The sequence below is a fragment of the Gracilinanus agilis genome, chromosome 1, assembly GCF_016433145.1.
Source record: "Gracilinanus agilis isolate LMUSP501 chromosome 1, AgileGrace, whole genome shotgun sequence".
Lineage (NCBI taxonomy): Eukaryota > Metazoa > Chordata > Mammalia > Didelphimorphia > Didelphidae > Gracilinanus > Gracilinanus agilis.
This window is the reverse complement of record NC_058130.1, coordinates 589787199-589808834: the sequence shown is the minus strand read 5'-3', so window position 1 is coordinate 589808834 and position 21636 is coordinate 589787199. Positions and strand designations below refer to the sequence as shown.

General features: G+C 35.8%; 1 protein-coding gene across 1 annotated transcript in view; it reads left to right on the top strand.

The window, feature by feature from the left end:
* The window catches only part of CARMIL1 (capping protein regulator and myosin 1 linker 1), a 394009-nt gene that overhangs the window by 212299 nt on the left and 160074 nt on the right, over positions 1–21636 (top strand). Inside the window, exons 6-9 of the mRNA XM_044667332.1 lie at positions 161–258; positions 617–687; positions 1137–1210; positions 19906–19981. Coding sequence (XP_044523267.1) covers positions 161–258; positions 617–687; positions 1137–1210; positions 19906–19981 — 319 coding nt within the window. The remainder of the gene's footprint in view (positions 1–160; positions 259–616; positions 688–1136; positions 1211–19905; positions 19982–21636) is intronic.

Here is a 21636-nt window from a genome sequence, read left to right as displayed (position 1 = left end):
TGAAAATTCATTAGCAAACATTAAAATAAAATTCAGTTTCATAAAATTGAGGATATATATAACTGCTCATGAATATATCTATTTCAGGGAGTAAGTATATTTTACAAAAATTATGAAAATGATTTTTAAAATTTGGCTTATTATGTTCTTTGTCTTTTAGGAGAATTATGAAAAAAATTGCTATGGAGCCAGCTGAAAGACTTACCAATCTCCAGGCACTGTGGGATAGCCAGACTGTTGCAGAACTAGGGCCTTGTGGTAAGCAGGCATTCAAATCTGAAATATTAATCTTGGTTAGAATTCCTTATTCCAGGAAGCTGAATTCTATTCCTAGCAGGTTGCTGTAAAGGTGCAATTAGCTTTAACCTGTAATTAACTCAGAGAGGACCCTTGATTGGTGGATAAAAAATCCTATATTTAAGCCTCTTTACAACCTACTCTGTATTTACTTTGACATGTGGCATTATCTTGGCTCTGTTTTCCTAGTCTAAAAGCTTAGTAGTGGGTCTCAACACCAGAAACCTTTTTAAATGTTTAAGATTTAAAATTTTTTAATTGTCTTGTTTAATGATAGTGAACCTATGATTTTCATTGATGTTTTGATGAACTGTTTTAGGGGGATTTTCTCAGATGTATGCCTGTGCTTGTGACTGGCTTGGATTTCCATACAGAGAAGAAGTCCAGTGGGTGAGTCCATCTTTCCAAGTTTTTATCTGGAGCAGAGATTCTTAACCTGAATTCTGTGAATATAAGGTGTTAATATTGAATTGATAATTATATTTTTAATATGATTGATTTCCTTTATTTTTTTAATTTAACGTATTAAAAATTATTCTGATAATCTATAGTCTTTATCAGATAGCCAAAGGGCTCCATGACTCAAAATAGTTAAGAATTCCTGATCTAGAAGGTGGGATAAATAGCCGTTTACTTAGCTGCTTTTTCCTTTGTGTATGACAGTTAATGAAAGCAGCTTTTTGCTCAGACTTTGTGAGGCTTTTCTAGTTTCTTGGGTTGATTACCCACTTGAGCTACAGGTGAATCTCGTTTTTAAAACTGTTCATGAAAAAAGTTGCTTGTTTCCCTGATACATATACACAAATGGATTCTATATGAGTAAACTTTATTTCTTATAGGATGTGGATACCATTTATCTGACACAAGACACACGGGAACTAAATTTGCAAGACTTTAGCCACCTTGACCATAGGTAAGTTAATCATATATTAGTTTGATCCGAGTGGATGATGTTTTTTTAATGCAGCCTTCATAAATTATCCCAGGTATTAAGTTCTTCAAATTAGCATCTTCTTTTTTATTAATAAAATTATACAAAGTAGTGACAACTAAAAGTCTAAACCTTAGAACTAGTTTTCCTTTTCAAAGGAAACTAATAAAATAATTTTCCAAGATAATGTATATATGTGGGTGTTTTTGTCTGTATGTGTGTATGTATGTATGTATGTATGTATGTATGTATGTATGTGTATATATGTATAGGCTGCCCCAACCCACAACTTCCATTCTTACTTCACATCCGCCACCAGAGTTATAGAGAAATGTGTTAACAGTGTTCACAGCTCAAAGATGTAAATAGTACTGCATAAGCATTGTAAGTGATGTCTAGGCTCCAAGGCTAGACCACAAAAAATGTTTTTAACCAATAATCTAGCTAAAATAAAATACTCTTTTCCCTAATCATTTTAATATCAATTGGGTACTGCAGTGGCGATAGAACACTGGGTCTGGAATCAGGAAATTCTGAGTTTAAATCTGGTCTCACATGCTTATGATCGAGCTTGAGGCTCTGATACATTAAAATAATTAAATTCTAATCGAAAATTATAAATTTCTTATAATACTAAAATTTTAATAATACTTTCAGATTTGCAAAGAACTTTAAATATATTATCTTATTTGATTCTTATAACTTGGTGTGGTAGATTTTCATGTTAAACTCATTTTTTTAAGGTGAGGAAATGAATACACGGAGTGGTTAAATGACAGAGTGATATAACTGAGAAGAGTCTGAAGTAGAATTTGAACTTATCTTCCTGATTTCAAGTCCTTTACTTCAGTGGTATTCAAAATCAAATAGAAACACATCGCTGTGTGGGCTATCTATTGACTCAGAAAACCACAAATTAACATTATTCATGTTGCATTTTTTATTTTAATTTTGTTAAATATTTCCCAATTGTGTTTTTTTTAAACCTTTACCATCTGCCTTAGAGCCCATACAAGACAGAAGAGTGGTAAGGGCTGGGCAATGAGGGTTAAGTGACTTGCCCAGAGTCACACAGCTGGGAAGTGTCTGAGGTCAGATTTGAACCTAGGACCTCCTGCCTCTAGGCCTGGCCATGAAATTATTTGTTTGTTGTCTTTTTTTTTTTTTTTAAAGCCTTAACTTCTGTGTATTGGCTCCTAGGTGGAAGAGTGGTAAGGGTGGGCAATGGGGGTCAAGTGACTTGCCCAGGGTCACACAGCTGGGAAGTGTCTGAGGCCAGATTTGAACCTAGGACCTCCCGTCTCTAGGCTCCCAATTATATTTTATTCTGGTTCCAGCACTCATTTTTGACTGGGACCCAGATTTGATTGCTCTACCATACTCTATCCATAAATAAATTTATAAAATATAAAATTTATGAAATATAAAATTTATGAATCACTTATCTCTACAGAACAAATTTTTCGCTCTCTTTGGGAATGATAAAGGGAAATCTCAAGTGAAACCTCTCCACACTTTGGCCAAAGCAAAATTTCTTAATCTTTTACTATCATGGCAGTTTGTTGTAGAAGAATGTTTTTAAGAGCCTATGATAAAAGACAAAGGATGACAAAGGAAACCAGTTATGTAGAAATAAATTTGTAAATACATTTATATATGTGCATATATGTCCGTATGTGCGTACACATTCACAACCCAAGTTTAAGAACTCCTTGTCCCTAGAAATAGTTGGTGATTGCGAACGTTATTTTGCCATCCAAAGAAAGAAGTCCACGCTGCTGCCTACCATCTGAACTCTGTCAAGACAAATCCCTCCCCATTTTATGAGATTGTTATCCTACCATCTTGTCAGGAGAGTCATTCTCTCCATTTAACTAAATCAAAAAAGTAATTGTCCAGACAGTGATCACTGTTGCTTGTACCTGGCAATAATGTTTGTTTTTATTTAGATAGAATGCTTTATTACTCAAAAATTTGTAAAAAAAGCCTTCTGCCTAATTGGTACCCATTTCTTATTTGTTTCATTCTGTTTTCCACTCAATACTTGGTAATGATGCTGTTCCTACATTTGCCATATTACAGTCTTTTCTCTTAAGAAAGAACTCTCAGGGCAGTTAGGTAGCTTGGTGGATAGCAAACTAAGCCTAGAAGTGAAAGGTCCTGGGTTCAAATTTGGCCTCAGACACTCCTAGTTGTGTGACCCTGGGCGAATCACTTAATCCTAATTGCCTAGTTCTCACAGATCTTCTACTTCGAAATAGACACCTTGTAAGGGGAAAAAAAAGGAACTCTATCCCAAGACTTTTTAACCTAGAGTCCTTGAATTGTTTTATTTTGATCATTATATTTCAATTGGCTACCTTTGTAAGCCCATATATTTTATTTTATGCATTTCATATTTTTATTCTGATGAGGATCTATAGGCTTCACCAGCCTTCCACAGTGGTCTATGCAAAGGTTTGCTGGAATTAGCTTGAATTGATACCCAAGAACCAATTATTAAATTTTCAGGATGATCATTTACATCTTGAAAATGAGCAAATACTACAAAACAGGGTTTGATTTATTGTCTTGTCGATTGGAGAAAGTGATGGAGAAAATATTAATAATATTTTATTATTAATAATACTCAGCTTAACAGTGTGCTGTGCATAAATTTTCCCTTGAAAAGCCAGTTGTTAAACATTTATGAGCACTGCTCATGAGTCAATGCCACAAAAAATGTTAAGAAACCCTGCTCTAAGCCCAAATTTGGATAAGCTTTCATTGCGTTTGCAGTTCATTAAAAATGAGGTGAGGGGGACAAAAAAGGGAAGCACTTAGTTTAGATGTGGTTTTTATAAAGGTATGGTATATAGAGTAAATTTTGATGTGGATGATATTATAGGAATAGTGAAACATATTGAATTACTTCTAAAAGTGCTTGCCAACTTTTAAAAATATTTCTTGTAGATTTGTGCAGAAGTGCTTTGTCATGGAGAGTTTCACCAATTCTGTTTAATTTATTAAGGAATGGCTAAGTATGGGTCTTTGAGGCCAGGTTGTACTTTCAATTTACCTTTCATCTTTACCTTCAGTTTACCTTTTTATACTGTGTACATAGCACATTTTCTGGCATAGTTTGAGGTCTTAATAAATGATTATTGAATAAAGAATTGGATTCCATAATTATCCTTAAGGAATTGCCTATGCCAATGTAGACATTCTTCTCTATTAAATATATCTTTTTAATACATATTCTAGGGTACTCCTGCCTCCTAGAGGTTCTACCCATCACAGGATCTTAACTTTTGAGCTATAAGAGAATTTGGAGTAATTTTAATATGACTTCTCCTTTAACAGATAAGAAAACTGAGGTCCAAGACATTAAATTAAATGACTTACCCAATGTCAAGTAGGTATTAAATACCAAAGTTGGGATGATGATAATGATAGCTAATATTTCTATAGCAGCTCTATGTTGTTAAGCACTTTACATATATTATCTCATCTGTTCCTCACAACAGCCCTCTGAGATGGGGGCACACTAACCATCTGAAGTAGATACTTTTATCATTTCCTTTTTTTTTTTTTTTTTTTTTTTTTTTTTTTTTTTTTTTTTTTTTTGTTTTGTTTTGTTTTTAATTTTAAACCCTTAACTTCTGTGTATTGACTTATAGGTGGAAGAGTGGTAAGGGTAGGCGATGGAGGTCAAGTGACTTGCCCAGGGTCACACAGCTGGGAAGTGTCTGAGGCCGGATTTGAACCTAGGACCTCCTGTCTCTAGGCCTGGCTCTCACTCCACTGAGCTACCCAGCTGCCCCTATCATTTCCTTTTTACAGATGAGGAAATGTTAAAGTATCTGAGTCCAGATTTGAACTTAAGCTTCCTGACTTCTGGCCCAATTCTCTCTCTACTACTCTGCTTAGTTGAGTTTTCATCCCTGATCATCTGGTTCAGGACCATTTCCACTATTTGATGTATATCTCAACATGCTAGGATTAGAATAAATCATTTCTAAAGTCTTTTCTAGTATAGTATCTACTTCACTCCCAAACTTCTGTGTCCTACCTTACCCTTTCCGGGAAATTTTCCCCAGTTAAATAAAACTTAGATTTATTTTCTAACCAAATGTAAGGATCCCAACCTCTCCCTTCAGGGAATGTGTATATTTGTATGTGTGTGGCTGGCTGTTGTGTTTATATTTAGTGTATACTTTCTCTTTTAGTGGGATCATTAGTTTTGTTGTCTTATTTCATATTCAATTTTTCTAATTAGATTGTAAGGAAATGAATATTGATCTTGTTTTACATTTTTATTCCTCTGTAATGCTATGTGTGTGTCTTTTGGTTGCTGAACAATATTCTAGTATGAGGATGATGGTAATAGTGAAATAACTAGATCCTGTCATTTGGAGAATGATAAGTAGGAAATATTTAGAAAGATAGCAACCTGTCTGTGATATTCCAGTTTTTAAAATTGTGTTCCTCCATTTTGTATGAATTTAGGCATTGATGAGTCACTGGGAGGTATTGCTTATAAAGTCCCTGCTATAAACTACACACAGGAAATCCTGAAAGACTATAAGTTGTCATTTGAAAAATGTTATTATGTTATAATTTTGAGTGGCAAAGGATGATGTGGAGAGGCAGTAGTGTGATGAGGGGGGATATATAGCTTTTAATGCATCGATTTCTCTTGTTCTAAGATTTTAAGAGCAGCTAATCTCATCAATCCTCCAAAGACTCAGATATGCATCATTGGGTTTAAACTTGGCTCATAAGAGCCCTGCCAGCAGCTTTCTTGCAGACTAGTGCTGATGTATCATCATATTTCTTATCCATCAAGGTGACATTCTTGATTTTGATGCTAACCATAGACAGAGTTTGGGCTATACTCAGCAAGGTTGTCTTAAGGACACTGGTGCATTTTTTTCTCCCAGGGTAAACTCTTATCTTTTTATTCCTTTTCTCAGGGAAAGAGTGAGTGGTTCTATGTTCTTGACCACAGGTTCAGCCTTAGATGTTGTTATCTTCCCAAAGCATTTTTGATGCCTGAATTACAGGAAGGATCTTAGAATATTATTGCTGGAAGAAACACTAGAGATTATCCAGTCCTATTTCTTTATTTTGCATATGAAAAATCTCATAGTCCAGAGAAATAAAGTAAGTTGACCCAGGTCATCAACATTGAAACTCAGTTTTCCAGACTCCCAGTGTTATTTCTGGTTCAGTACACTGACATTAAATGTCCGTGCATGTTCTCCGTGTTCACACAATATATGTGGTGCTGAATTGATCAACATTTGGATTTGGTCAGTTGTAAGGCAGTAGCACTTGTCTTTCCATGGCATTGAGGGAATAAACTCTGTACTAACGATATTTTTTCCCTCTCTTCTACCTTTTCCATTCTCATTAATAAGAAGAAAAAGCATCTAAATTATTCATATAAATTTTGCTAAATACATATCTTTCAGTGATATTTTATACCAGAATGAAACATTGATGTGGCTTTCTGTTCTGAGAGAACATACATCCTCTATGAACTTACACATTTTTAGCTACAAGATGTAAAGGAAAGTCTTTACAGCTTTGCATGTTAATAAGACAAGGCCTGACAATTTTCATCTATTTCTTTATAGAACTTGGCTTTGGGGAGTTTCCTAATTTTAAGGTAGTGTAGCTTAGTGGCAATGGTGATTTTGGATCAAAAACTTTTTATTCCTAATGGATTCTCTGGTATGTTTCACTTCTTAAATAAAAGTATCATTAATTTCCACAATTTTAGCTGAATGATAGACAAAAGAAAAAAGTATGTGGGTGACCTGCAACGTGAAGAATGAATCCCTATGAACCTGATATAGAAAATCTTGAACTGATCAGATCATATAGGGCATAAAGGTAGAGGAAGGATTCCTACATTGTTAGGCTTATTTTATAATTTTTGCTAGTTTATTTTAAATATCTTGAAAAAATGGTATAGACATTATTGGGGAAGCAGTTTCAGAATAATCCTTCAGTAATAAAGCCATTGAATTGTCTTTTCTTCATCTTAAAAATCAGTTTTAAGTAGAATTTTTGCTTCATGGTTAGGTTTTGATTTCTTCTAAAAAAGGAATGGAATACTGCTTCTTTCCATGAAAACAGATGACTACCAATTATATTTCTTTTATGGTAATCTATTAAAAAGTGAGTTGACTCAAGAAAATCCTGCTGTACTCCCAAAAGACCTATGCTTCTTCCTAAGTCAGTTGTTGTTAGCTTTTTTAATTCATCAGGTCCGTGGTATAGAAGATAGAGGGCTGGACCTGAAGTCAGGAAAAACAGAGTTCCAGTCCTGCCTCAAACACATAGTAACTGTCATTCTGAAGAAGTCACTTAATCTCTTTCTGTCTGTGTTTCCTCATCTGTAAAATGAGATTATAATAGTATTAACCTGTCAGAGTTGTTGTGAGGATAATATCAGATATTGTAAAATGTTTTATAAACCTTAGAATTCTGTATAACTGCTAGCAATTATTATTTCATTATAAAAATGCAAATGGAAGTGAAAAGAAATGACAGCATAGATTTAAGAGGTGTAAGGATTATATTAAGGTCATTTAGTCCAACTCCCTAGTTTTACAGATAAGGAACCTCAGGCCCAGACAAGGTAAGTGACTTGCTTAAGGTCACATAGTTCATGAACAAAACAGGATTTGAACTTCTTTCTCCAAAGGCAGTGTGTGTAGCACACTAGCTGTCCAAGTCATCGATGCTTGCTATTTTTAAAAATTTCCTGGTTCATTTTGGCTTCCCAGTGGCAGTTGTGGTTTGTATTTCTATTTATGATGAATTTTTAGCCAATATCTCTGACTTTTCCATTGTTGTGCCTCAGTATCAAAGCTTGTTCTACTTTTCTGTTTGGATGAGGGATAGGTTTCTGAAGAGCAGACTCATTATGCTTCCTCTTTCTCTGTACAGACAGAAGCTTTGAGGCAATAAGAGGATAATACTAGGTCCTACATGTGCAGATAAGTCATGATGACTGACGCGTCCTGCTCAGGAAGTGGAGTATTGGGATGCCATTCGGGTGCTCATTTTAAAGAATCAATAGTTAAAGAATTAAAACATGGTTTTGATAGTACTGGATCTCATTGACCTGTAGAGACTTGAGAAAAAGAAATACACTGCTCTTTACCCCAAAGACTGATGATTTGCTTCCCCAAAGTGCTGATAACTGCTAGCAGCAAATGATTACCATCTAAGAGCAAAGGTCATGCGATAATTAAAAGCCTGCCATGAAGCATAGCACAGCAAGAGCTCCAGAAATGCTGTTGGCTTATGGTGAAAAGCTGCTTCCACTTCCCAAGATGGAGGAAATTAGTCAAAGTGACAACTGTACGTATAGAGAAACCTTCGTACAATGATGGGAAATCCCAAAGGTGGATGCTAAAGGAAAGCATGGTGACAGAAAGGCTGCTGGTGTTGCTACTGGCTTCCACATAGCCTGATCACTCATACAAGATAGATGTTTACATATCCAACTTGTGACTGTGCTCTAAAGCCACTCAGGTGTGAAATTGGGGCCTATGCTTCCAAGATGAAGCAAATGGGCTAAGTGCTTCATTTTTCATTTTTTATTTCACTAAAGGCCATGACCGCAGTTCTGACTTATGAGCTTTATTTCTCTCTTGCCCCATGATCTGGGCCTTTCTGTTTCTTAGCCTTTAGGTTTGGTTGTTGTTTTTTTGGAAGTGATGGTTTTAATATGGGGAAACAATACCTGATAATGGGATTTCTGCATGTTCCAGTAAAAGTAAGGGTTCCACTAAAGTATGTTTGTATATTCTTTCCTTATTGACTGAAATGGTCTTCAACCTGTAAAAATAAAAAGAGACTGTAAAAAAATGGGGAAAACTATGCAAATAAAGGTTCAAAACTGTTCGAATACTTTTGATAGGTTTAATCAAAAGTATCTTCAGTGATAAAGTGAAGTGAAGCTCATAAATGAACTTCTCTTCAGGGCCAAGATGCTAAAGAGACTCTGGTTATAAAAACAAATAGAAGATTTATTGAAATAGCTAAGGATAAAAAGATTTCTAACTCAGCACAAATAAAACTCTGCAAGGAACCACTTCTCTTGTTTTCACAGGCTACACTAATCCTTTCTGATCTGACTAACCCAAATTTTTACTATTCTAAATAAATTAACAATATTATCCTTATAATTCTTAACTTCACCTCCGAGTTATAAAAATAATAAAGGCTAGCTGCTTGAGTCTCAATAAGAATCAAGTTAGGACTCTGAGCCTTAGCAGACTCAGAGTCCAAACCAAAGCCCAGGTCTTTTTTTGGTCTTCTCAGAGTTAAAACACTCTATAAAAACAACAATAAATAGTCACTAGTGTTTCCCAAGTTGAGAAAAGTAAACAATAAGCTTCTTCAGGTCTTTCTCCCCTTCCCTTCTACCTTTGATAGGAGAGAGAGGCTCTGTGAGTGACTCTGCCAACTGCCACAGATCAACTGCCAACTGCCAGAGGAAAACAGTTACAATTGTCAATACTCTGTGCCAGCTCTACTTCTACTTTCTCAAGCCACTTTCTCTACTTCTTATCTCTAAACTAATATAACAATACTTATTTTCTAATATCATCCTTATAAACCCTATATTGAACCAAGGAATCTAACTCATGGAGCCATTATTATCTTCTTCCTCTTCCAGGTTGGAATATTGTAATTTAGATGTGAAAAGTGTAAGTGATTTGAGAATCATGAATTGAGATCTAAAGGGACATGAAAAGGTTAAATCCTACCATTAACCTATCCACCTAAGCAGTACAGAAATTATAGGGTGCTGGACCAGATGACCAAAGTTCAAATCTGCCCTCAGACACATGTTAGTTATATATCCTTGGAAAAGTCCCTTCTGCCTATTTCAGTCTTCCCATCTTTACAATGGGGATAATAATAGCACTTATTTCCTAGGATTGTTGTAAGAATTAAATGATTTTTAAAAGTGCTTTGCAAACCTTAAAGTAGTATATAAATGCTAGCTATTGCCATCATCATCATCTGCCTCCTTCACTTGATAGATAAGGAAACTGAGCACTAGGTGGAAATCATTTCCCCATTTTGGACAGCTGAAAAATAGCAGAAAAGAGATTCAAATTCAGGCCACTTAGCCCCACTTATAGTATATTTTCCTCTATAGCCTAATTCTACTCAATAGATGGAATTGTTAAAGTTAAATGAAAAACTCCTCGTTCTTAGTTTCCATAGAATTTATTAATATTCACTTGAAATAGATAAAGCAGATAGGTAGAGATTAAAGCCCATTTCTAATCTAATTGTAACCACATGTCTCCCCGCATGGCTATCTCTCTCAGTCACGGTCCTCCACCACCACTGTCCAAGGAAATAGAGAGATCACACCCCCATCACATCCCCTCTTTTATCCTTTCTTTTGGCCATACCCGTAATCTTTAGTTCTGGGTCATGTCCCTAGGACTTTTCACCTGTGACTTATGTTTGGAGCATTCACATGAAGTCCAGCCGTGCAGCACAGGGACAAGGGTTGGACGACCCCCAGGGGAGGGGTCCCCTTTACACAATCACACAAACATACACACACCCCAATACAATCATAGGACTATTATTTGAAGTTTCACAGAAGGAAATAAATCTTTACATTTAGACTATTTTAATTCAGTTCAATATTCTATGGTTGGCAATGTGTTAAGTTTTGGGTCTAGAAATAAGACAAAAAAAGATTGTCCTTATACTTGAAGATCTTATAATCTGAGGGGAAAAGATGATACACAAAAGGAAGCTGCAAGGCAGATAGAGATGATGAAGGGGTATCTACAGTGGGGGCATGATATTCTTTGGAGGTGAAATCAAATAGAGTAACTGGTAGGAATCTAGAAAGTTCTGAAAATCTAGAAAGTTATCTAGAAAGTTATGAGTGCTTCATAAAAGAAGGTTCTGGGTGGATTTATTCTACTTTCTACCTCTCTTATGAAGAGGGTACAGATTATCACTGAGGAAGTAGAAAAGATGTTGATTATCAAAAATTGCTCAGTGATGAGATTTCTAATCATAATAAGCTGATCATCTTATCCTGGAGGAGCCCTGATGTTCAATGGAGTCAAAACCAACTAGAGCCACTGATGGAAAATGGAGAAATAATAATTTTCTGTTATCTGAGGGCAAGTTTACCTATCTTTAGGCCCATAATTACCTTTCTAACTATTAGTCATTGACTTGTCTATGCTGGTAAACGAAAGTAATCACATTTAATAGTTAGGATAATTGCTCTCCCTTTAGAAATACCACCAAGCTTTAGGATAGCTTTATCAATAAAAAGCTCTTGGGTAGACATGTGCTCAGATTTATAACTGTTTTGACTATTGACACAACTGTCTCCTGCTTGGGACTTGGAGACAGTTTGATGGGTTTGATGCCTCTCACTTGTATAATTTGTTCTTTGTCAACTATCCAGGCATAGGTTGCAGAGGCCATCATTAGCAAATTCCACTAACATGTTGTTATTTTTGCTACATACATCAAGAAAGAAATCCAGCACCTGTAACTCTTAAAGGTGTTGGTAGTTGTTGATGTTATATGCAAAGTTGGTTACATTGGCCAGAATTTTTTTCTTGGCTTGTTGTTTCTTGTTGTAACTCAGTGACCAGTGCCTGTATTTTATTTTAACCATCCTCTCTCTAGCATAACTTGAGGCTTTCGGTTCATGGTCGAGGTGTTTTGGGAAATACCTTAGGAGGTAGGTGGGAATAAACAACAGAACTAGACCAGCAGATAATTATCCTTGCTAGGGACAATATCAGTGCCATCTTCCATTCAGCAGGAGCCAAGGAGCTAAACAAATTTCCTTATCTGTCAAATGAGTTGCTTAGAGTAGATAGACATCTACTCAAGGTCCCTTCCTGATCAACTTGGGCAATGTTGGAGAAAGTACAATAATATACTTTTTTTTGGACTGTGAATTGTTCCAATCATTGTGGAAAGTCATTTGGATTTGTGCTTAAAAACTGACTGAAATATAGTCAGACATTCTACTTCAGGCATGTAATCCAAGAAAGTTAAAGGCAGAGAATTACTGTATATACCATCATATTTATTTATGGTAGTATTTTTTGTTTTAGCCAAGCACAGGAAACAAAGATTGGAAAATGGCTAAATGTGTTGTTACGTGTGTGTGTGTGTGTGTATGAAAGTAAGTATATGACTAGGAAAAAAGCACACAATGGTTATAACATTGTAAATGGAAAGAAGAAGAAACTGAAACCTATGTAATTATAATGGCAAAGCTAGTTTCTAGAGAAGAATTAAAAATGAACCCCTTTCTCCTTTTTGTAGTGGGGAGGGGCTATGAGTGTGAAATATTATATTTACTGTCAGATTTCTCTGATATGCTAGTTAACTTTATGCTTATTGTCTTCTCGCTGACTTACTGTGTAGGGTAGTGATACATTTGATAATTAAAATGTAAAATTGTCATTAGGGTAGGTAGGTCGTGCAATGGATAGAGTGCCAGATCTATAGTTTGAAGGTCCTAGGTTCAAATCTGGCCTCAGACATTTCCTAGCTATGTGACCCTGGGAAAATCACTTGGCCCCATTTGCCTAGCCCTTGTCCTTTTGTCTTGGACTTAATACTAAGACAGAAAGTGAGGGTTTTCGACCAAACAAAAGTCAATCAATTTCCTTCAATATTTTCTTTTTTATATCCTTAATTTCCAAATATATCCCATTCCCATCCTACCCATAGAGTCAACCCTTGTTTAAAAAAAAAAAAAAGGAACAGTACAAAAAGAAGGGGGTAGGGAAGTCTGTCCAGCAAAAATAAAATCAACCTTGGCTTGCTATTTGTACTGTTGCACTTTCATAATCTGCTCCCCTCTCCAACTATCCCCACAAAGAAATGAGAGGAAAATCTGTTTTTTCATTTCTCCTTCGAGCCAAGTTTGTTCATTATAATTACACAGATTTCAAGGTTTGCCTCCTCCTCCCAATATGGTTTACTTCATTCTTTATCAGTTCATTCTGCATCAATATTCTCATGTCTCTCTGAATGCTTCATACATATTGTTTCTGTTCAGTAATATCCCATTACATTCCTGTTTTTTTGTTTGTATTTTGGTCATTTCATTTGCTTCCAGGCCTTGCTCTGCTGCTTGGAATATTTTGCCATGAGTGTGGTCTGTTTTCAGGCCATTGACCTTTAACCTAGCAGTGAGATCTCCATATCAAAGGACAGTTTATTTTGGTTTCTTAAAAAAACTCATAATTCCATATTGCTTCCTTTGTGATTTAACTAATTCTTTGTTCTACTAATGGTGTATAAATATACTTGTGTTTCCACAGCCTTATACTATGTTCTTGACATAATATATCAAATTACCTTGTGATTGATGAGAAGGAAAAATAATTTGTATAAATGTAATAAAAATAGCTAGTTTTGTATAGAATTTTAAGGTTCCTTTAAAATACTACATATGTTGTCTCTTTTGAGCTTACACAACTATATATAATTTAACTATAAATTATAAAATATAATTTTATGAAAAATGAGAAAGAAGATGTCTTGATTGCATGTGATCAAACTCTTAAGTGCCATTATCTGTCCTCAGGTCAGAAGTTTTCAAATTTATCTTAAATTTTAAGCTATGATATTTATACTTATATTGAAAAAAGAACACCTAATTAAGGGGATTATCTGTGGGCTCCAAGGAGCTTCCTGTTTTGATTTTGTTTGGGGGTGGAGGTGGGGGTTTGTGGATTTGTTTTCTTTTATATGAATTCATAAATCCATTTTTCTGCTCACTCTCTTGTACTAGTTCACAGTTGTGATGGGAGGTCAGTGTGGAAGTCTTCATGAATAATAAATTAAGACTTTCATTCCAAAGAACTCAAGCTGAATATATGTGTCTATATGAGCACACATGTGTGGGGAGAAAGATCCACAGGAAAACAAAAGTAGCTTGAGCAACCACAGTTATGTAGCATGATCTGCAACATGGTTGTTAATCTGCTATTCAAGATTTGTTTTATTGTGTGAACCAGAACTGTAATAACTTTTCATTTTCTTACTTGTAATATAACTGAATAGAAGTTCTAATTTTGAACTTCTATGGGATATTTATCTGTTTATATATTTCTTGCCATTACCTTGGCTTTCTTAGAATATACTGTCTGTCTACCAAGGGCCTTGAGAATTACCACCTATTAATTATTGTTTCTGTACATATGGAAAATATTTTTCAGGGTTTCATAAAATATATTGTTTGAAAGAAACATGGTAAGCAGTTTATGAACCTACTATTTCTGAAGTATGTTGCAATGCAATATTTTTATTCTTGTTTAAATGAAGTTAAAGGATGATTTTGATTCCTAGCCAAAAAAAAAATTCTAATCTTTCTTAAAGGAATATTTTGTAACATCTAGAAAAAGAAACAGAAACCAATAAGTCCTGTTTCTCATGCATACTGACTAGCCTGGGGCAAGTTAAGTAAATGGGAAAGTAATGTAATCTTTTAGTACCATTAGATGACTCTCTAAAATTATAAATTACAGAACAGTTTTTGACCTATATTAGAAATACTTTCCTCACCAGACATTCTCTAAACCATCGAAGTCACAGATCTTCTCCTTCCCACCAAAAACAAACAAAAACCACTAAGAGCTAATGTGGAATCATTAGAACAGATCATTCTGTGTTCACTCCATGTCCTTTAATTGGCAAATGAAAAATATTCAGTAGCTAAAATTGACCTAGATTTAAGCAGAGACTATCAAAAAGTCCCTCATGATGTCTTTGTGGACAAGATGTGGGCTAAAAAGTAACTCATCCAGATAGATATGTTTGGAATTGGTTGAATGACTAGAACCAAAAGTTAATCATTAATAGGTCAATGTCAACTTGGTTGACTCATTTGGATTATTCTATTCAGTTCTAGGTAGTACAGTTTAGGAAAGATGTAGATAAGCTGGTTAGTGCCCAGATAAACGTAGCCAGGATAATGAAGTTCCTCAAGAATCATGCTATGCGTGAGGAACTGAGAATGACCAAACTATAGATGAGAAAAAGAAGATTTGGGGGAAGGAGATTCAAGCTGGACCTTGAGGAAAGAAAAGAATTCCATAAGGTTAAGATGAAGAGGGAGCACATGCCAGGCATGGGGAATTACCTGGGCAAATGTGCAGAAGTGGAATAGGATTGAACAAGATTCAGGGAGCAGCTGATATTCCACTTTGGATAGAACATGCAGTACTTGAAAGTGATTCATATAAAATAGGATAGGAAAAGAACAAGAATTTATTAAGTTTCTACTGTGTACCAGGCACTGTGCTAAGTGCTTTACCAATACCTCATTTAATTCTCATAATAATCCTTCAATGTAGGTGCTGTTAATATCCCTTTTTTTATATGTAAGGAAACAGGGGCAGGTACAGGTTAAGTGTTTTGCCCAGGGTCACAAAGCTCTTATGAATCTGAGGCTGTATTTGAATTCAGCTTTTTCTGACTTCAGACCTCAGTCTTTCTGCCTTCTGTACCATCTTATTCCCTCAGATAAGGTTGGAAAGATAAGCCAAACTGATGAAAACCATAAATGCTAAGCCAAAGTATTTCCATTTAGAAGCAAAGGAGTCCACTGAAGGTTTTTTTAATGGAGATTTTTTTTTTTTTGTGCCCTTAGTCTCTTAGTGACATAGTCAGACCTATATATTTTGGTGGTTATGTGAAAGATTCATTGGAGAAAGGGGTGGCTGAATACTGGAAGACCAGTTAGAAAGTTAATATAGTAGTCCAGGCAAATGGTAATGATGTTTTGAACCTGGGCCAATTTGGGGGTGGGGATGGGGAGAAGAATGATTGTAATGTGACTGAAAAATGGACATGGTAGTCCAACGGATCATGCTGAGGTAAAATTGACAGGACTTAAAAATGTTTAGATGTGGGGAGTGTGAAAGAGGGATGTTCCAAAGATGAGTTTTTGTATTTCCATGTGACCACCGGAATTGTAGTTCCTTCAACAGACCTGAGGAAACTGTGGGGAGAAACAGATTCTCATTGTGGGGAGAGGTGAATGGCAGATGCCATTTTGGGCACATTTACTTTAAGTTCTGCTAGGGATATCCAGGTTGAGGTGCCCTTCAGGTAGTTAGAAATTCCAGACTAAAGATGAAGGGGATATTCAGACTCTAGATTTGGTAACCTCTGCATAGAGAAGATAATTGAAAACATGTAATTTTATCTTCACCATCCTCACAGACCTATAATTTAGAGCCATCTGTTACCTCAGAGAAATTACCCAACCTAATTCTCTCATTTTATAGATAAGATTCATGTCTACAAAGATGAAGTGATTTCCCCAAAGTAGCAGAGTCCTTCTGTCTCAAAATCCAGCTTTTCCTTCCTTCCTTCCTTCCTTCCTTCCTTCCTTCTACTTTGCATCTGTGTGGTTAGAATTTTCTCCCAGGACTTTCTTACCCAGCATCCCTTTTAAGTGCTCATCCTGAAAATAAACATTGCGCACGTATGTAGGGAGGATATATTTTGTGTAGCTCCTCCCTCACTCTCTTCCTGAAATGTGGCTATAGAGGCTGGGGGGAGAGCTTGGCAAGAAAGTTTACTCATGTGGTACTTTGTAAATACTTTGTATTTTTAATTTTTATTTCTTCTACTTCAAGTGATTACTAATAAATCTTATAAAACATAATATTTCAAGTTATTGGACATTAATTTAAATCTTAGACATCTTAGAATCAATACAGTTCCGAGGCAGAACAGTGATAAGGGCTAGGCAATGGGGGTTAAGTAACTTGCCCAAGTATCCCAGTTGGCAAATGTTTGAGGTCAAATTTGAACCCTGTAGCTCCCATCTCTAGGCTTGACTATCAGTCTATTGAGACACTTCTCTGCCTCCTATCCAGTGCTCTTCCTATGGCTCCATGATGCCTCATGCTACAAATGCATCCTTAGACTGTGAGTTGAATTATCCAAATGTTTGCCAGTTTCCTAAATAGTTTTCAGCTTAAGAATATTTTGATATCCCTTTACTAACTTCATCTTCTGGAGACTGGTTTGTCATCGTGAGGGAACTGGTTAGCATTCATAAGACTTTTTGCATGACACTCATAGAGACGATTCTATCTTCCTGAATGAGTACATCATCAGTGTTAAGAGTGGGCTCTTTTATCAAAGCCCTATTCAGCTCCTGAGAGCCTGCTTCTGTGAAGCCCACTTGCCATACTATATATCAAACAACAGAATAAAATCTCCCCTAATGATGTTCTGAAGTGCTATCACTGCCTGGGCACAGAAGCTGCTGGACTGAAATAATCATTGGACATGACAAGATGAGGGCTGGTTGCCAAAGTCTTGGCTGGATGGTGAACTGTAGGAGAGTAGTCATGAATGCACAGAGCCTTTGGGGAGTATCTAAGGTAATATTGACCTTGATAGCAGCTGGAACTTGTCAGCAGACAGCAGAGGCTCATTTTGGAGCACTTGGACCAAAATGAGGCTCTGAGAAAAGGCCACAGATGAAGAAGAGGCGCTGGGGTCAGGCTTCCTCAAATGAAGGTGAAAGATGTTGCTCTTGTCAAAATCTCTCTTCATTCACAAAGGAAAAATCATCCTTAGAGATTAATGCTTTGAAGACTTAAACTGAAAGAGTACTTCAGCATCTCTTGAGTTGTCTCTTTCTACTTTTAGACAGTCCTAATGACTAGAAATTTTTGAAAGTTGAATTTAATCAAATAATTTTTAAACTAAATTTTATTTTGAAATTAACAAACTCAAGGGACATTTACATAAACATTGAAAAGTAGAAAAGGGAAAAAATTGTGCATGAAACAGCAGATCTCAAATTTATTTTTATATACACACAAACACACAATTTTGGCATATATATTTGGTAATTGTAAATTTGGTATATAAATACATAATGTACTTTTAAAAAATACATGAACTTTGCGGCAACTAGGTGGTTCAGTGGATAGATGGGAGGTCCTGGGTTCATATGTAGCCTCAGATACTTCCTAACTGTGTGACCCTGGGCAAATGACTTGATTCCAATTGCCTACCCTTTACTATATTGGAATTGACAAAATATCAATTTTAAAACAGAAGATTAGGATTTTTTAAATAAATAAACTTCATTAATTTAACCTATAAAAGACTATAAATTAATGAACTTGGACATTAAACATAAATTGATATAGCTTTTTACTTAACATTTTCCAATATAATATAAATCATTTATTAAGGGCTAATAAGTGTGCCAGGTAATAAGTGTTAAAGATGCAAATATGAAAAGGAAAGACAGTTCTTGCCCTCAAAGAGCTTAAAGTCTAATGATGGGAAACAACATACAAACATAACTTGAAAAGCTGGGAAGAGGAGGAGGCAGGGGTGGGGAGGAAGAATGTACCTGCACTGGGGCCATGGTGATGATGGTATTGAATCTGAGGGTACAACTGGTAGGAAAAAGAGCTGGCTGGCCGTTTGGACCCTCTTTATTTGGGGCCTTTGGGAAGAGGTGTTTTGTTTTTGTTTTTGTTTTCTTTTGTTTTGCCTTTCAATCATGGTGCAGAGATTACTGAAGGTAATAATGAGATGTGAATACCAAAGCCAATGTGATGAGCTTTTCCTAAAAAGGGCAGGAGCTGAGTGGTGAATGATGATGCTTAGTACAATGATATACTTGTACACTCAGTAAATACAGACTGAGTCCCTTTTTGCATTGACATGAAAGTTTGCCTCTGTGGATAAAAGTCTTAGGATGTATCATGCTTACAATTGGATAATAGATGCAGTTTTTTAGATGATTTCTATGGTTGTCACACGGGACTATGAGAGAAGGGTTCATATGTAATTGTAAGAAAGCAGTTGAATGATACAATAATAATCATAACGACAACCACCAACAACTGTATAGTATTTGATTTCCAAAATGTTTTATATATATAATTTTATCTGAACCTCAAAAGAATCCTGCAAGGTAGGCAACACAAGCATTATATCCACATTCTGGAGAAGAACAAAGTAGAGATCAAGGAGATTTAAATGACTGCCAAGAGTCATTTAGTAAATGTCAAAAGGGAAATTTGAACCTAGTTTTCCCAACTCCAATTCTGCATAGTATCTACTATATTTCCTTATTCTTGGTTGTGTCAAGTGCTATACAGCATTAAGCTAGGCATAGACCTGGTGTACAATTAGTTATGCTGTCTAGGTTGCAGTTTGAGTATTTCTAGAGAGGGAATAGTTCAAATTAACATCTTAAATGAGGACCCTTAGAATAGAAACAAATAGTTTGTCAATATGGAATTAAAATAAAGTAGTTTCTCCTGAGGCTAGAGGATGCTTAATTCCAGCTTCATTTGCTTCATCTTATAGAATCAGAATTAAAAGAGACCTTAAAGGTCACCTGGTTCAACCTTCTTCGGATGTGGGAATCCCTTGTGCACTGGATTCAGGATGCAAATAGATGTCAGAATTCATCTGTCAGAGAATTGAATTAAATTTTCTCGCTGCCAAAAGCATTCTATTTTGATGTCCCATCGTAAATAACAAGAATTGTCAAGCAAATGTGAATGTCTCAGGTTGAAATTAAAATGGCTAGCTGTATAGTAGAAGAACTGTGTCATGAATTTGTTCATTAAATTTGTTCGTATTTCTAATTTTAGAGACTTAATACCTATTGTTGCTGCTCTGGAATACAATCAGTGGTTCACAAAGCTGTCCTCTAAGGATCTAAAATTGGTAAGTGATGTTTAAAAAGAAAAATCCTAAACCTATACATGTCAGTCTTGCTTTGTTGTATTTTGATTGTCAAGAAAGGTAGTTTCTTCACCCCTCAGTACAAGAGACTTGCATCTGTTACCCTTTCTAGAAATGATTTGCCAAGCATTCTGCAAAGCTTGAGATGCTTCAAAAAAGTGCTTTAGCTCAGGTTTTTTAGCTGCTTCAGGCAATTTTATATTAGACAGGAAGCTACATCCATTTGGCAAAAACTATGAGGGTTATGTTTGCGCAGCTGGCATAGAAAAAGCAGATTTTGCATTCCTATCATGTATATGTCTTCTGAATAGGCCCTTTGCTTAGAGTTAGGAAAAAGTTTACTGACAAAGTTGAACTGGTGCAATAGTAATAGTTAATAGTTTTTCAGCTGAGGTGCATGTGTGTGAACATGCTGTATTATATGTTACCATTGTAAATGCTGTGAATATTCCAAAAAAGTAAAAGGGGTCAAATATTTTGACTGTTTTAAGCAGTAAAATTAAAATCTGTATTTACCTATTTTTTTCAAAGCTGGAATCAACCATTTATGCACAACAAGAATCTAAATTCTTTAGTCTTCCTTCTGCTTATTTCTTTAGCTTAAGAAACAAGATAACAACTGTTCCACCCCTCCTCTTAAGGACCAAATGAGAGTGTCTCACTGAGGATGGAAAATAAAGGGATTTTGGGATCAGGAAAAGAACTTGATGTGAATTGGAAGAAAGCCATAATAATTATATCATTGCTGTTACTGGGGGGGCTAGTGGTGATGAAGATTTGAGTTTGCTAGCACGTTTTATGACTTTCACCAAGAAGCCTGTTTAAGACATCATTCTGCTTTCTAATGAATTGATTTCCCTGTTCCCAGTGTGACTGGCCCACACATTGTTTCATCAGTGTTCCTACTGAAATGAGTAGGAATGGAAATTTGAATTACTTGTTGGGATTAGACACAGTGATGAATCATAGGAATAGAGTAGGAAATCATGACCACAAACCCAAGCTAGACTGGGAACAAAAATCAGGGAATGGGTACAGTAATGAGAGTTCAACCCACAGAATGCTTGGGAATCAGCCCCAGAATAGAGCAAGAATAGAAGTCAAAAGAACCAGAGAATTCACAGGTGCTTGGGGCACCGAATAACTGGTGGAAACATCAACACGATAGTAAAAAAGCACCAGGGACAAAAATTTTTTTGAAACTGAGGAAACTCTTACCTCAATACAGGAAGCATCTTGCATAGCTTAAGCTAGGAAAGGAGTTTTACCCAGCATATGGTCAGTCTGGAGCCTGCAGGTGGCAACAGATGCACCCCATCAGTGATGTCTGGAATGAGGAAAATGGGATTGGCAGTAAGGACAGATTTGATGCTAATCCAAGAGTAGTATCTCCTTGTGGTGTACTGCTTTTTGCTTCCTAAGTTTTTCTTAAATAGTTAAATTTCAATAAGGATTCTGATAGGCATGTGTTAAGTTCCGAGCTTTGGACTTGGACTCAGATCTTTAGTCTAACCTTGATTATGTCAACATATTCAGTACAAGTAGCCTCTTTCCATTAGAACTGAATCCCCCCGTGAAACAGCCCTAATAGCCTTTCTTTTCCTAAATAATAGTAAGGCAAAAGTCAGTCAGTCAAT